The sequence below is a fragment of the Theropithecus gelada genome, chromosome 19, assembly GCF_003255815.1.
Source record: "Theropithecus gelada isolate Dixy chromosome 19, Tgel_1.0, whole genome shotgun sequence".
NCBI classification, from domain to species: Eukaryota; Metazoa; Chordata; class Mammalia; order Primates; family Cercopithecidae; genus Theropithecus; species Theropithecus gelada.
This window is the reverse complement of record NC_037687.1, coordinates 25,999,700-26,011,662: the sequence shown is the minus strand read 5'-3', so window position 1 is coordinate 26,011,662 and position 11,963 is coordinate 25,999,700. Positions and strand designations below refer to the sequence as shown.

The 11,963-nt window shown below is 51.5% G+C and overlaps 1 protein-coding gene across 1 annotated transcript in view; it reads left to right on the top strand.

The window, feature by feature from the left end:
• Positions 1-11,963, top strand: part of PLEKHA4 (pleckstrin homology domain containing A4) — a 64,001-nt gene that overhangs the window by 34,295 nt on the left and 17,743 nt on the right. Inside the window, exons 7-13 of the mRNA XM_025365870.1 lie at positions 325-533; positions 3,419-3,491; positions 3,602-3,702; positions 4,619-4,728; positions 5,374-5,589; positions 5,922-6,201; positions 7,135-7,209. Of these exons, the coding sequence (XP_025221655.1) occupies positions 325-533; positions 3,419-3,491; positions 3,602-3,702; positions 4,619-4,728; positions 5,374-5,589; positions 5,922-6,201; positions 7,135-7,209 (1,064 nt within the window). The remainder of the gene's footprint in view (positions 1-324; positions 534-3,418; positions 3,492-3,601; positions 3,703-4,618; positions 4,729-5,373; positions 5,590-5,921; positions 6,202-7,134; positions 7,210-11,963) is intronic.

Here is an 11,963-nt window from a genome sequence, read left to right as displayed (position 1 = left end):
TTTTTTTTTTTTTTTTTTTTTAAGACAGAGTCTTACTCTGTCACCAAGGCTGGAGTACAGTGGAACAATCTCAGCTCACTGCAACGTCTGCTTCCTGTGTTCAAGAGATTCTTGTGCCTCGGCCTCCCAAGTAGCCGGGACTACGAGCACATGCCACTGTGCCTGGCTAATTTTCATATTTTTAGTAGAAACGGGGTTTCACCATGTTGGCCAGGCTGGTCTCGAACTCCTGGCCTTATGTGATCCTCCCACCTCAGCCCTTCAAAATGCTGGGATTAGAGGCGTGAGCCACTGCGCCCGGCTGGTCCTTGACCCATTTCTCAGGGCAGCCAAGCAAGAGCCTACGGTTGCCTGTGTCCACCCTCACCGCCTCTCGGGACCATCCTAGGCTCTCCCTGTTCACTTCTGTCCCCTTCTCTCCTCAGAAGCCCACCCGGGCAGTAAACAAGGTCCATGCCTTTGGGAAGAGAGGCAATGCGCTCAGGAGGGATCCCAACCTTCCCGTGCACATCCGAGGCTGGCTTCATAAGCAGGTGGGGTCAGTAGGAGAAGGAAAAGGACACTGGAGTCCGTGCCCCTGGCTGTCCTCTGTCTCTCACCTTCCAAGTCCCCAAATAGGCTTTCTTTTTCTTACTATCACTGCCCCTCTCCTTATTCTGTCATTGTTTGTTTGTTTGTTTATTTATTTATTTATTTATTTTTTTAATTTTATTATTATTTTTTTTTGAGACGGAGTCTCGCTCTGTCGCCCAGGCTGGAGTGCAGTGGCGCGATCTCGGCTCACTGCAAGCTCCGCCTCCCGGGTTCACGCCATTCTCCTGCCTCAGCCTCCCGAGTAGCTGGGACTACAGGCGCCCACAACCGCGCCCGGCTAATTTTTTTTTGTATTTTTAGTAGAGACGGGGTTTCACCGTGGTCTCGATCTCCTGACCTTGTGATCCGCCCGCCTCGGCCTCCCAAAGTGCTGGGATTACAGGCGTGAGCCACCGCGCCCGGCCTGTTTGTTTATTTTTAAGACAGTCTCTTCCTGTCACCCAGGCTGGAGGGCAATAGTGTGATCTCGGCTCAATGCAACCTCTGGCCTCCAGTTCAAGTGATTGTCATGCCTCAGCCTCCTGAGTAGCTGGGCTTATAGGCATGCGCCACCATGCCTAGCTAATATTTGTATTTTCGGTAGAGATGGGGTTTTACCATGTTGGCCAGGGTGGTCTCAAACTCCTGACCTCAAGTGATCCGCCTGCCTAAGCTCCCTAAAATGCAGGGATTAGAGGCGTGAGCCACCACGCCTGGCCCATTCATTTATTCTTTCTTGAGTACTTCTTGAACACTTACAATGTTCTCAATCCCAGGGCACACACCATGCAAATAACACAAATAAGTATTTATAGTACATTCCAGATCAGGTGGAACATGGGTGGATAATAAATTAGTAAGTAAATAAATGAACTTGATCATTTCAGATTGCAGGAAGGGCTATGAAGAAGTAACATAGAGGCCAGGTTCAGTGGCATAACCCCAGCATTTTGGAAGGCCAACGCGGGAAGATCGTTTGAGCTTAGGAGTTCTAGACCAGCCTGGGCAACATGAACAAACCTCATCTCTACAAAACACACACACACACACACACACACACACACACACACACACACACACAAAACAAACAAAAAAAACCTAGCTGAGTATGGTGGTGTGTGCCTGTAGTCCCAGCTTCTGGGGAGGCTAAGGCAATAGGATTGCTGAAGCCCAGGAAGGTGAGGCTGCAGTGAACTGTGTTCATGTCACTGCATGCCAGCCTGGGCGACAAGTCCCAGCTACTCGGGAGGCTGAGGCAGGAGAATGGCGTGAACCCGGGAGGCGGAGCTTGCAGTGAGCCGAGATCGCGCCACTGCACTCCAGCCTGGGCGACAAAACGAAGACTCCGTCTCAAAGAAAAACAACAACAACAAAAACAACCTAAATTATCCAGCATCGTGGCGGGCACCTGTAGTCCCAGCTCCTCAGGAGGCTGAGCCGGGAGAATCGCTTGAACTCGGGAGGCGGAGGTTGCAGTCAGCCGAGATTGTGCCATTGCACTCCAGCCTGGGTGACAGAGCGAGACTCCATCTCAAAAACAAACAAACAAACAAACAACCAAAAAACAGTAAGTGATGGAAAGGAATTTGAGACTTAATTCTAAGTGTTCTTAATTCTCTGTTTTGAAAAGATCACTAACGTGATCTGATGTGTAATTTTAAAAGATCATGTGGGCTTCTATGGGAATGGGTTGAGGAGAAGAGGCACACGAGGTTGGAGATGGTGGAGTAGTTCAGGCAGAGGCGATGTGGAGACGCTGAATTTGGGTCATGGCTCAGCGCCACCTTCCTGGCCTGTCTGTGTCTCAGGCTCCAGAATAATTGTACTAAGTCTCTGTAGCTAAAGTCTCTGCCTATATGTGATCCATGTCTCATCCACACCTCCCTAAAACTTCTCAGTCTCCAACGGATAGATGAGAAAACATGAGGGTGGATTCTAGGGGGAAGTGACTTGTTCCAGAGCATAGTTTGAAAGTGGGGGAGGCCAGATGCAGTGGCTCATGCCTGTAATCCCAGCACTTTGGGAGGCTGAGGTGGGTAGATCATTTGAGGTCAGGAGTCCAAGACCAGCCTGGTCAACATAGCGAAATCCTGTCTCTACTAAAAATACAAAAATTAGCTGGGTGTGGTGGTGTGTGCCTGTAATCTCAGCTACTCGGGAGGCAGGAGAATCATTTGAACCTGGGAGGCGGAGGTTGCCATGAGCCGAGATCACGCCACAGCACTCCAGCTTGAGCTACAGAGCAAGACTCTGTCTTAAAAAAAAAAAAAAAGAAAGAGAGAGAGAGAAAAGAAAAGAAAGCAGGGGAGTCCGGAATCTATGTCAGCACAACCACCACACTTGTAATAGAAGTAAGGCTTCTATTCTATTATGTTCAGAGGGTTTCCAGCTCTCCTTCTTATCCACTCCATCACCCCAAACATGTGTCTGTGTGTCTCTGTCTCTTCTCTCTTTCTGGGTCTTTCTCCTGTGCCTCCACCCCACTCCCAGGCTCAAGTGATCCTCCCTCCTCAGCCTCGTGAGTAGCTGGGACTACAGGCATGCGCCACAACATCCGGCTAATTTTTGTTTTTTTAGTAGAGATGGGGTTTCGCCATGTTACCCAAGCTGGTCTCAAACTCCTGGAATCAAGTGATCCACCCGCCTTGGCCTCTCAAAGTGCTGGGATTACAGGCGTGAGCCATTGTGCCCAGCCTCACCCCACTCCCTTGATCCCTGCTCTATATCTCTGTTCTTCTCTCTCCAAATTTCTTTCTCTCTCTGGCTCTCTGTCCCCATCGTCACTGCCTTCATCTCTTTTTCTGTTTCCCTTTACTCAGGCCCCTCCTCCCATCTCTCTCCCCAGGACAGCTCGGGGCTCCGTCTCTGGAAACGCCGCTGGTTCGTCCTCTCCGGCCATTGCCTCTTTTATTACAAGGGTCAGTGGTTGGCTGGCTTGGGGTGGGAGGGCCCCCCCAACCTGCCCTTCTCTCTAGCGTCTTGGCCTCCTGATCCCTGTGTGATCCTTGACCTCAGCCCCTCTTTGCAGACAGCCGCGAGGAGAGTGTCCTGGGCAGTGTCCTGCTCCCCAGCTACAATATTAGGCCAGATGGGCCTGGAGCCCCCCGAGGGCGGCGCTTCACCTTCACCGTGAGTCCATCCATTCGTGTTGTGCACCAGGCAATGGGAACTGGAGATGAGGGCGGGTAGATATCTGCTGAGGAAATTCCAAGTCCTAACAAGCACTGGAGTATCCATTACTGGAGATAAAAGGTCTTGACAAGCGTCAATTGCATCCTCCTTTGATTTTGTTTTGGTTTGTTTTTTTGTTTTGTTGTTTTTTGAGACAGTCTCACTCTGTCACCCAGGCTGGAGTGCAGTGGTGCGATCTCGGCTCACTGCAACCTCCGCCTCCTGGGTTCAAGGGATTCTCCTGCCTCAGCCTCTGGAGTAGCTGGGATTACAGGTGCACGCCACCATGCCCCGCTCATTTTTTTGTATTTTTAGTAGAGATGAGGTTTCGCCGTGCTGGCCAGGCTGGTCTCAAACTCCTGGCCTCAGTTGATCCGCCCACCTCAGCCTCCCAAAATGCTGGGATTACAGGTGTGAGCCACCACACCTGGCCAGTTCTTTTCTCTCTTTTCTTTTTTCTTTTCTTTTCTCTCTCTCTCTCTTTCTCTCTCTCTCTCTTTCTTTCTCTTTCTCTCTTTCTCTCCCTTCCCTTCCCTCTTTCCCTCTTTACTTTCTTTCTTGACGGTCTTGCTCTGTCACCCAGGCTGGCGTGCAGTGACGCAAAGTGCAGTCTTCCCGCCTCAGTCTCCCGGGTAGCTGGGACTACAGGTGCGCTCCACAACGTCCGGCTAATTTTTTGATTTTTTTGTAGAGACGGGGTCGGAAGGAGGTGGCGGGTGGGGGGGGTCTCATTATGTTGCCCAGGCTGGTCTCAAACGATCCTCCCGCATCGGCCTCCCAAAGCACTGGGTTTACGGGAGTGAGCCACTGGCCCGGCCTGTCCTCCTTTTTACAAGGCCGGGGAGTCCGGATTCCAAGCCTTCTCTTCCCGCAGGCAGAGCACCCGGGCATGAGGACCTACGTTTTGGCCGCTGACACCTTAGAAGACCTGCGGGGCTGGCTACGAGCGCTGGGCCGAGCCTCCCGTGCGGAGGGGGACGACTGGTGAGTAGAGGTCCAAGCCATGCTCCCGACCCTCCACCCTGAGTCAGTCTAATCACCCCAACTTCTCCCCTTTGGGGCCCTGCCCCCTTGAGTGTCCAATCACTAGTCTTCTAGTTAGGCGCCTCGTCTTCCAGGCCCCACCTCCAGGGAACTTTTCCAGTCAGCAAAAGTGTTTCTCCTTTAAGCTCCGCCCACCACCTTGTCCGTCCCCGCCCCCCAGCTGACCCTTCAATCACGCACTCAGCTGTGCCCCAGGAATGATCAATGTTCCACACTCTCGGATTGGCTCCTTCTGAAGTCCCCTGAGCTGCCACCTAAACAATGGCAGGTAAAAGATAGTGTCAGGTTTTTAAAAAAATGTCAGACTATCTTAAGCTCTGACATGGCTTGCGCCAATCATCAGGCTGGAAACTGGACTACCTGGCTGAGTCTATCCCATATTCCGGGGCATTGGGTCCAGCAACCTGGATAGACGTTGTGGCCTGGCGCACAGGTCAGTTCCACATTGGAGGCCTCAGTTTCCCCGTCTGAAGAAGGGGACAGCTTTCCTTTTTTGGGTGCATCCTTGTGTTCTTACCTGTGACAAGAGAATAAGGCTGTTATGAAGTTCGAAGGAGTGATATCTTATCTGTGTCCACTCGCTAGTGGGCAAACCAGGTCACCCGCACGACCCCAGCCCGGGGAGGGCCCTGGCGGCCCCGGTGGTCCCCCGGAGGTGAGCAGCGGGGAAGAGGGGCGCATCTCGGAATCACCGGAAGTGGCTCGACTCTCCAGAGGTCGTGGTAGACCCAGGCTGCTCACTCCCAGCCCCACAATTGACCTCCACTCTGGACTCCAGATCCGGAGGGCAAGAAGCCCCGAGTGAGTAGGGAGGACACAGGTGGGGGCGAGGCCTAAGTGAAGGGCGGGGCCGGAAACTGGTTGGGGGCGGGCCTTAGCGCTTTCTGCCTGACTGTGTGTGACTTGCTGGGGCTCCCGTGGCGGGGCGGTCACAGCCTGTCGGGGAGGACTGGAGGGGAAGATGCCACAAAGCGAACATTACTGAGAATTTGGACAGTAGAGGAGGATTCTAACCCAGAAGGACAGTAAGACACAGTGAAGTGAGACATGTCCTTGAGGCTGACTTGATGGGTAAGGAGGTGGATGGAGAGGGCTCTAGTTGACTCAGTTCCCCGATTCTCTCCTTCCCACAGCCTGTTCACCCCCCTCTCACGCCCTCCCTCGCCTCTGAGCCTCCCCCGTCCCCGTTCTGCTCCTGCGCGGCGACCTCCTGCCCCCTCAGGAGACACAGCACCCCCTGCCCGACCTCATACCCCGCTGAGTCGCATTGATGTCCGACCTCCTCTGGATTGGGGCCCCCAACGCCAGACCCTCTCCCGACCCCCCACTCCCCGCCGAGGACCTCCCTCAGAGGCTGGGGGAGGAAAGCCCCCCAGGAGTCCCCAGCACTGGAGTCACGAGCCCAGAACACAGGTGAGCAGAGAGGTGAGAAGGAGGGGACTACATCTCCCATAAGGCCTCAGGGCTGTCTTTTCGTATTCTCAAGGCCATTGCTCCCTGGGTGTCACGGGTATTGTAGTCCGTAATGATCTCAGCTGGGCTCAGGTGAGAGAGAGCTTGAACCGTATTTCCTATCAGGCACCTGGGCTGTCTTTCTAGGCTGGTCTGCGGCCATTGCTTTTTTTTTTTTTTTCTTTGAGATGGAGTCTTGCTCTGTCGCCAAGATTAGAGGTCTGTGGCACAATCTTGGCTCACTACAACCTCCGTCTTCCGGGTTCAGGCGATTCTCCTGCCTCAGCCTCCCAAGTAGCTGGGATTACAGGCACCCGCCACCACGTCCGGCTGATTTTTGTATTTTCGGTAGAGACGAGGTTTCCTCATGTTGACCAAGCTGGTCTCGAACTCCTGACTTCGGGTGATCCGCCCACCTCAGCCTCCCAAAGTACTGGGATTACAGGCGTGAGCCACCGCACCTGGCCCAGCCATTGCTCTTTAAGCATCATGGGGATTGTAGTTCTGGATACTCCATGCCAAGACGGTGCAGTGAGAGGTTTGCATCTCCCTTGTGTCCCCAGTTCACCTTGCAAGTTGGTTGCCTGCTGTTTTGTCTGAGCATAATGGGACTGTAGCTCAGAATATCTATAAGCTGACTGCAAATCTGAGAATGACAGCAGCAAATTCCATCATCCCGTGGGGCTGTTTTGCCAGGCTGGTGCATTTATTATCACCCTCTGTGTCCCCACAGTGGCACACAGCTGGAGAGCAGGTAGTTGAGGAAGTTGAGAGGGCCCAGTTCTGAACCTCAAAATATCTCCTAAAGCACTTCAATTATGGACACGCCCACTCTACTATTTGTCACTAAGACATGCCGATTTCTAAACATCTCCATTTCAATATTCCTCCCAGGCACCCTCTGGCTCCTCCACTTATCTCCAGCTCCCTCCACGGCCCCCTGGGACCCGGGCCTCCATGGTTTTATTGGTAGGTATCCTGGAGTACCCCGAATCTACCGGAGCCCCCTCCTTTCCTTTCTTCTCTATGAGGAATGTCATCTCTTGGCCTAGGGTGCCTAGAGAATTGTAGACATTTCAAAGCCCCTGGGTGGGTATTAGATTCCTGTGGTTGCTGTAACAAAGTGCATGGCTGAAAACAACAGGAATGGATTCTCTTCCGGTTCTGGAGGCCGGAGGCCTGGAGTCAAGGGATCAGCAGGGCTGTACTCCCACTGATGGCTCTAGGGAGGAGCTTTTATTGAGTCTCTCTTAGCTTCAGGTGGTTGCCAGCAATTCCTGGGGTTCTGTGGCTTTTTCTGTGGCTACATCTTTGCCTCCATCATCCCATGGCCATCTTCCTTTGTGTTTTTGTTGCTGTCCGTCTCCTCCTATTAGAACACCCCTATGACATCACTGTAACTTAACTTACATCTGCAAAAACCTCTTTCTTTCATTCTCTCTCTCCCTTTCTTTCTTTTCTTTCTTTCTTTCTCTTTTCCTTGCTTCCTTCTCTCTTCCTTTCTTTCCCTTCTTTCTTTCTCTCTCTTTCTTTTCCTTCCTTCCTCCCACCCTCCATCTATCTACTTTCTTTCTCTTTTCCTTCCTTCCTTCTTCCTTTCTTTACCTTCTTTCTCTCTTTCTTTTCTTTTCTTTTTTTTTTTTTTGAGACGGAGTCACGCTCTGTCACCCAGGCTGGAGTGCAGTGGCCGGATCTCAGCTCACTGCAAGCTCCGCCTCCCGGGTTTACGCCATTCTCTGGCCTCAGCCTCCCGAGTAGCTGGGACTACAGGCGCCCGCCACCTCGCCCGGCTAGTTTTTTGTATTTCTTAATAGAGACGGGGTTTCACCGTGTTAGCCAGGATGGTCTCGATCTCCTGACCTCGTGATCCGCCCGTCTCGGCCTCCCAAAGTGCTGGGATTACAGGCTTGAGCCACTGCGCCCGGCCTCTTTCTCTCTTTCTTTCTCTCTCTCTTTCTTTTCCTTCCTCCTCCCTCCCTCCATCTTTCTTTCTTTCTTTCTCTCTCTCGCTCTCCCCCCTCCCCCTCCTTTCCTCCCTCCCTTCCTTCCTTCTTCCTTTCTTTCCCTTCTTTCTCTCTCCCTCTCTTTTCCTTCCTTCCTCCCTCCCTCCATCTTTCTCTCTTTCTTTTTTGTCTTTTTTTTTTTTTTTTTTTGAGATGGAGTCTCGCTCTGTCGCGAGGCTGGAGTGCAGAGGTACAATCTTGGCTCACTGCAACCTCTGCCTCCCGGGTTCAAGCGATTCTCCTGCCTCAGCCTCCTGAGTAGCTAGGATTACAGGCACGTGCCACCACACACAGCTAATTTTTGTATTTTTAGTAGAGACGGGGTTTCACTATGTTGGCCAGGATGGTCTCAATCTCCTGACCTCGTGATCCACCCTCCTCAGCAAGTGCTGGGATTACAGGTGTGAGTCACCGTGCCCGGCCTCTCTCTTTCTTTCTTTCTTTTTCTTTTTTTTTGAGACGGAATCTCGCACTGTCGCCCAGGCTGGAGTACAGTGGCACAATCACCGCTCACTGCAAGCTCTGCCTTCCGGGTTCACACCATTCTCCTACCTCAGCCTCCAGAGTAGCTGGGACTACAGGCGCCCGCCACTGCACCCGGCTAATTTTTTTGTATTTTTAGTAGAGACAGGGTTTCACTGTGTTAGCCAGGATGGTCTTGATCTCCTGACCTCGTGATCCGCCCGCCTAGGCCTCCCAAAGTGCTGGGATTACAGGCGTGAGCCAATGCACCTGACCCTTTTCCTACTTTTTGTAGAGACAGGGTTTTGCCATGTTACCCAGGCTGTTTGTTTGTTTGTTTTTTTGAGACGGAGTCTCACTCTGTCGCCCAGGCTGGCGTGCAGTGGCCGGATCTCAGCTCACTGCAAGCTCTGCCTCCCGGGTTTATGCCATTCTCCTGCCTCAGCCTCCCGAGTAGCTGGGACTACAGGTGCCCGCCACCTCCCTCGGCTAGTTTTTTGTATTTTTTAGTAGAGACAGGGTTTCACCGTGTTAGCCAGGATGGTCTCGATCTCCTGACCTCGTGATCCGCCCATCTCAGCCTCCCAAAGTGCTGGGATTGCAGGCTTGAGCCACTGCGCCTGGCCTTTTTATTATTATTATTATTATTAAAGAAATAAATTATTTATTTTCTTGAGACAGAGTCTCGCTCTGTCACCCAGGCTGGAGTGCCGTGGTGCAATCACGGCTCACTGCAGCCTCAGCCTCCTGGGCCCAAGTGATACTCCCACCTCAGCCTCCCCAGTTGCTGAGACTGCAGGCGTGTACCACCGTGCTCAGCTTATTTACTTATTTATTTATTTATTCATTTCAGACGAAATCTTGCTCTGTCACCCAGGCTGGAGTGCAATGACGCAATCTCAGCTCACTGCAACCTCCTTCTCCTGGGTTCAAGTGATTCTCCTGCCTCAGTCTCCCAAGTAGCTGGGATTACAGGTGCTCACCACTATGTCCTGCTAAATTTTGTATTTTTAGTAGAGACAGGGTTTCACCATGTTAGTCAGGCTAGTCTTGAACTCCTGACCTCAGGTGATCCGCCTGCCTCAGCCTCCCAAAATGTTGGGATTACAGGCATGAGCCACCAAACCCGGCCCTATTTTTAAATTTTTGGTTTTTTTGCAGAGAGAAGGTCTCCCTATGTTATCCAGACTGGTCTTAGACTCCTGGGCTTGAGTGATCTTTCCTCTTTGGCCTCCCAAAGCTTTGGGATTACAGGAGTGAGTCACTGTGCCCTGCACTTTGTTTTATTCTTTTTTTTTTTCTTGAGACGGAGTCTCGCTCTGTCGCGCAGGCTGGAGTGCAGTGGCGCGATCTCGGCTCACTGCAAGCTCTGCCTCCCGGGTTCAAGCCATTCTCCTCCCTCAGCCTCCCAAGTAGCTGGGACTACAGGTGCCCACCACCTCGCCCGGCTAATTTTTTGTATTTTTCGGTGGAGACAGGTTTCACCGTGTTAGCTGAAGGGGTGGCCTGCCCCTCCACACCTGTGGGCGTTTCTCGTTAGGTGGAACGAGAGACTTGAGAAAAGAAATGAGACATAGAGACAAAGTATAGAGAAAGAAAAAGTGGGCCCAGGGGGCCGGCGCTCAGCATATAGAGGACCCACGCTGGCACGGGTCTCTGAGTTCCCTCAGTATTTATTGATCATTATCTTTACCATCTTAGAAAAAGGGAAGTGACAGGATAATAGGATCATCGTAGGGAAAAGGTCAGCAGTAAGACATATGAATTAAGATCTCTGTGACATAAGTTTAAGGAAAAGTGCTGTGCCTTGATATGCATATCTAAACATCTCCATAAATCTTTTTAGTGCATAAAGAGCAGCATTGTGCTAGCAAGTCCCACCTTTCCCCCTAAGGCGATTTTCTCCCATCTTAGTAAATAGAACATACAATCAAGTTTTACACCGAGATGTTCACTGCCCAGGGACGGACGGGCAGGAGACAGATGCTTTTCTCTATCTCAATTGCCAAGAGGCCTTCTTTCCTCTTATACTAGTCCTCCTCAGCACAGACCCTTCACGGGTGTCAGCCTGGGGGACGATCAGGTCTTTCCCTTCCCACACGGCCATATTTCAGACTATCACATGGGGAGAAACCTTGACAATACCTAGCTTTCCTAGGCAGAGGTCCCTGCAGCCTTGGCAGTGTACGTCTCCCTGGGTACTTGAGATTAAGGGAATGGTGATGACTTTTCACAAGCATACTGCCTTCAGGCACTTGTTTAACAAAGCACACCCTGCACAGCCCAAAATCCGTTAAACCTTGAGTCACCACAGCACATGTCTCTTGCAAGGACAAGGTTGGGGGTAGGGTCACAGATTAACAGCATCTCAAATATAGAACAAAATGGAGTCTCTGATGTCTACTTCTTTCTATGTAGACACAGTAACAGTCTGATCTCTCTTTCTTTTCCCCACATTAGCCAGGATGGTCTCGATCTCCCGACCTTGTGATCCACCTGCCTCGGCCTCCCAAAGTGCTGGGATTACAGGCGTGAGCCACCACGCCCGGCCCTTTATTTTATTCTTAATCATAAATAAAATGTCTTAACTTCTCCATTAATTATAATATTTGCCATGGCTATTTGATCAAAAGCCCATTATTGATCTTTCTGAAGCCAAGAATCTGGTGGTTGGTCTACTGAAGTCTGCTAATGCTTAGAAGGAAGCTGATAAGGAGAGGGGTCGCTAGGCTTGGTGGCTCATGCCTGTAATCCCAGGACATCGGGAGGCCAAGGCAGGAGGATGGTTGAGATCAGGAGTTCAAGACTGGTCTAGGTGACATAGTGAGACCCCAGCCCTACAAACAAACAAACAAACAAGCAAACAAAAAACCTTAGCTGGCACTGGTGGCTGGCACCTGTTGTCACAGCTACTCGGGAGGCTGAGGTGGGAGGATCCTTTGAGCCTAAGAGTTCAAGGCTGCAGTGAGTCATGATCATGCCACTGCACCCCAGCCCGGGTGACAGACTTTGCCTCAAAAAAAAAAAAAAAGCCAGGCATGATGGTCATGCCTATAATCCCAGCACTTTGGGAGGCTGAGGCAGGAGGATTGCTTGAGCCCAGGAGTTTGAGATCAGCCTGGGCAACATGGCAAAACCCCATCGCTAACAACAACAACAACAACAACAATTTTAAAACTTCAAAAATAAGCTGGGCATGGTGTGTGCACCTGTGGTCCCAGCTACTCAGGAGGCTGAAGTGGGAGGATTGCTTGAGCC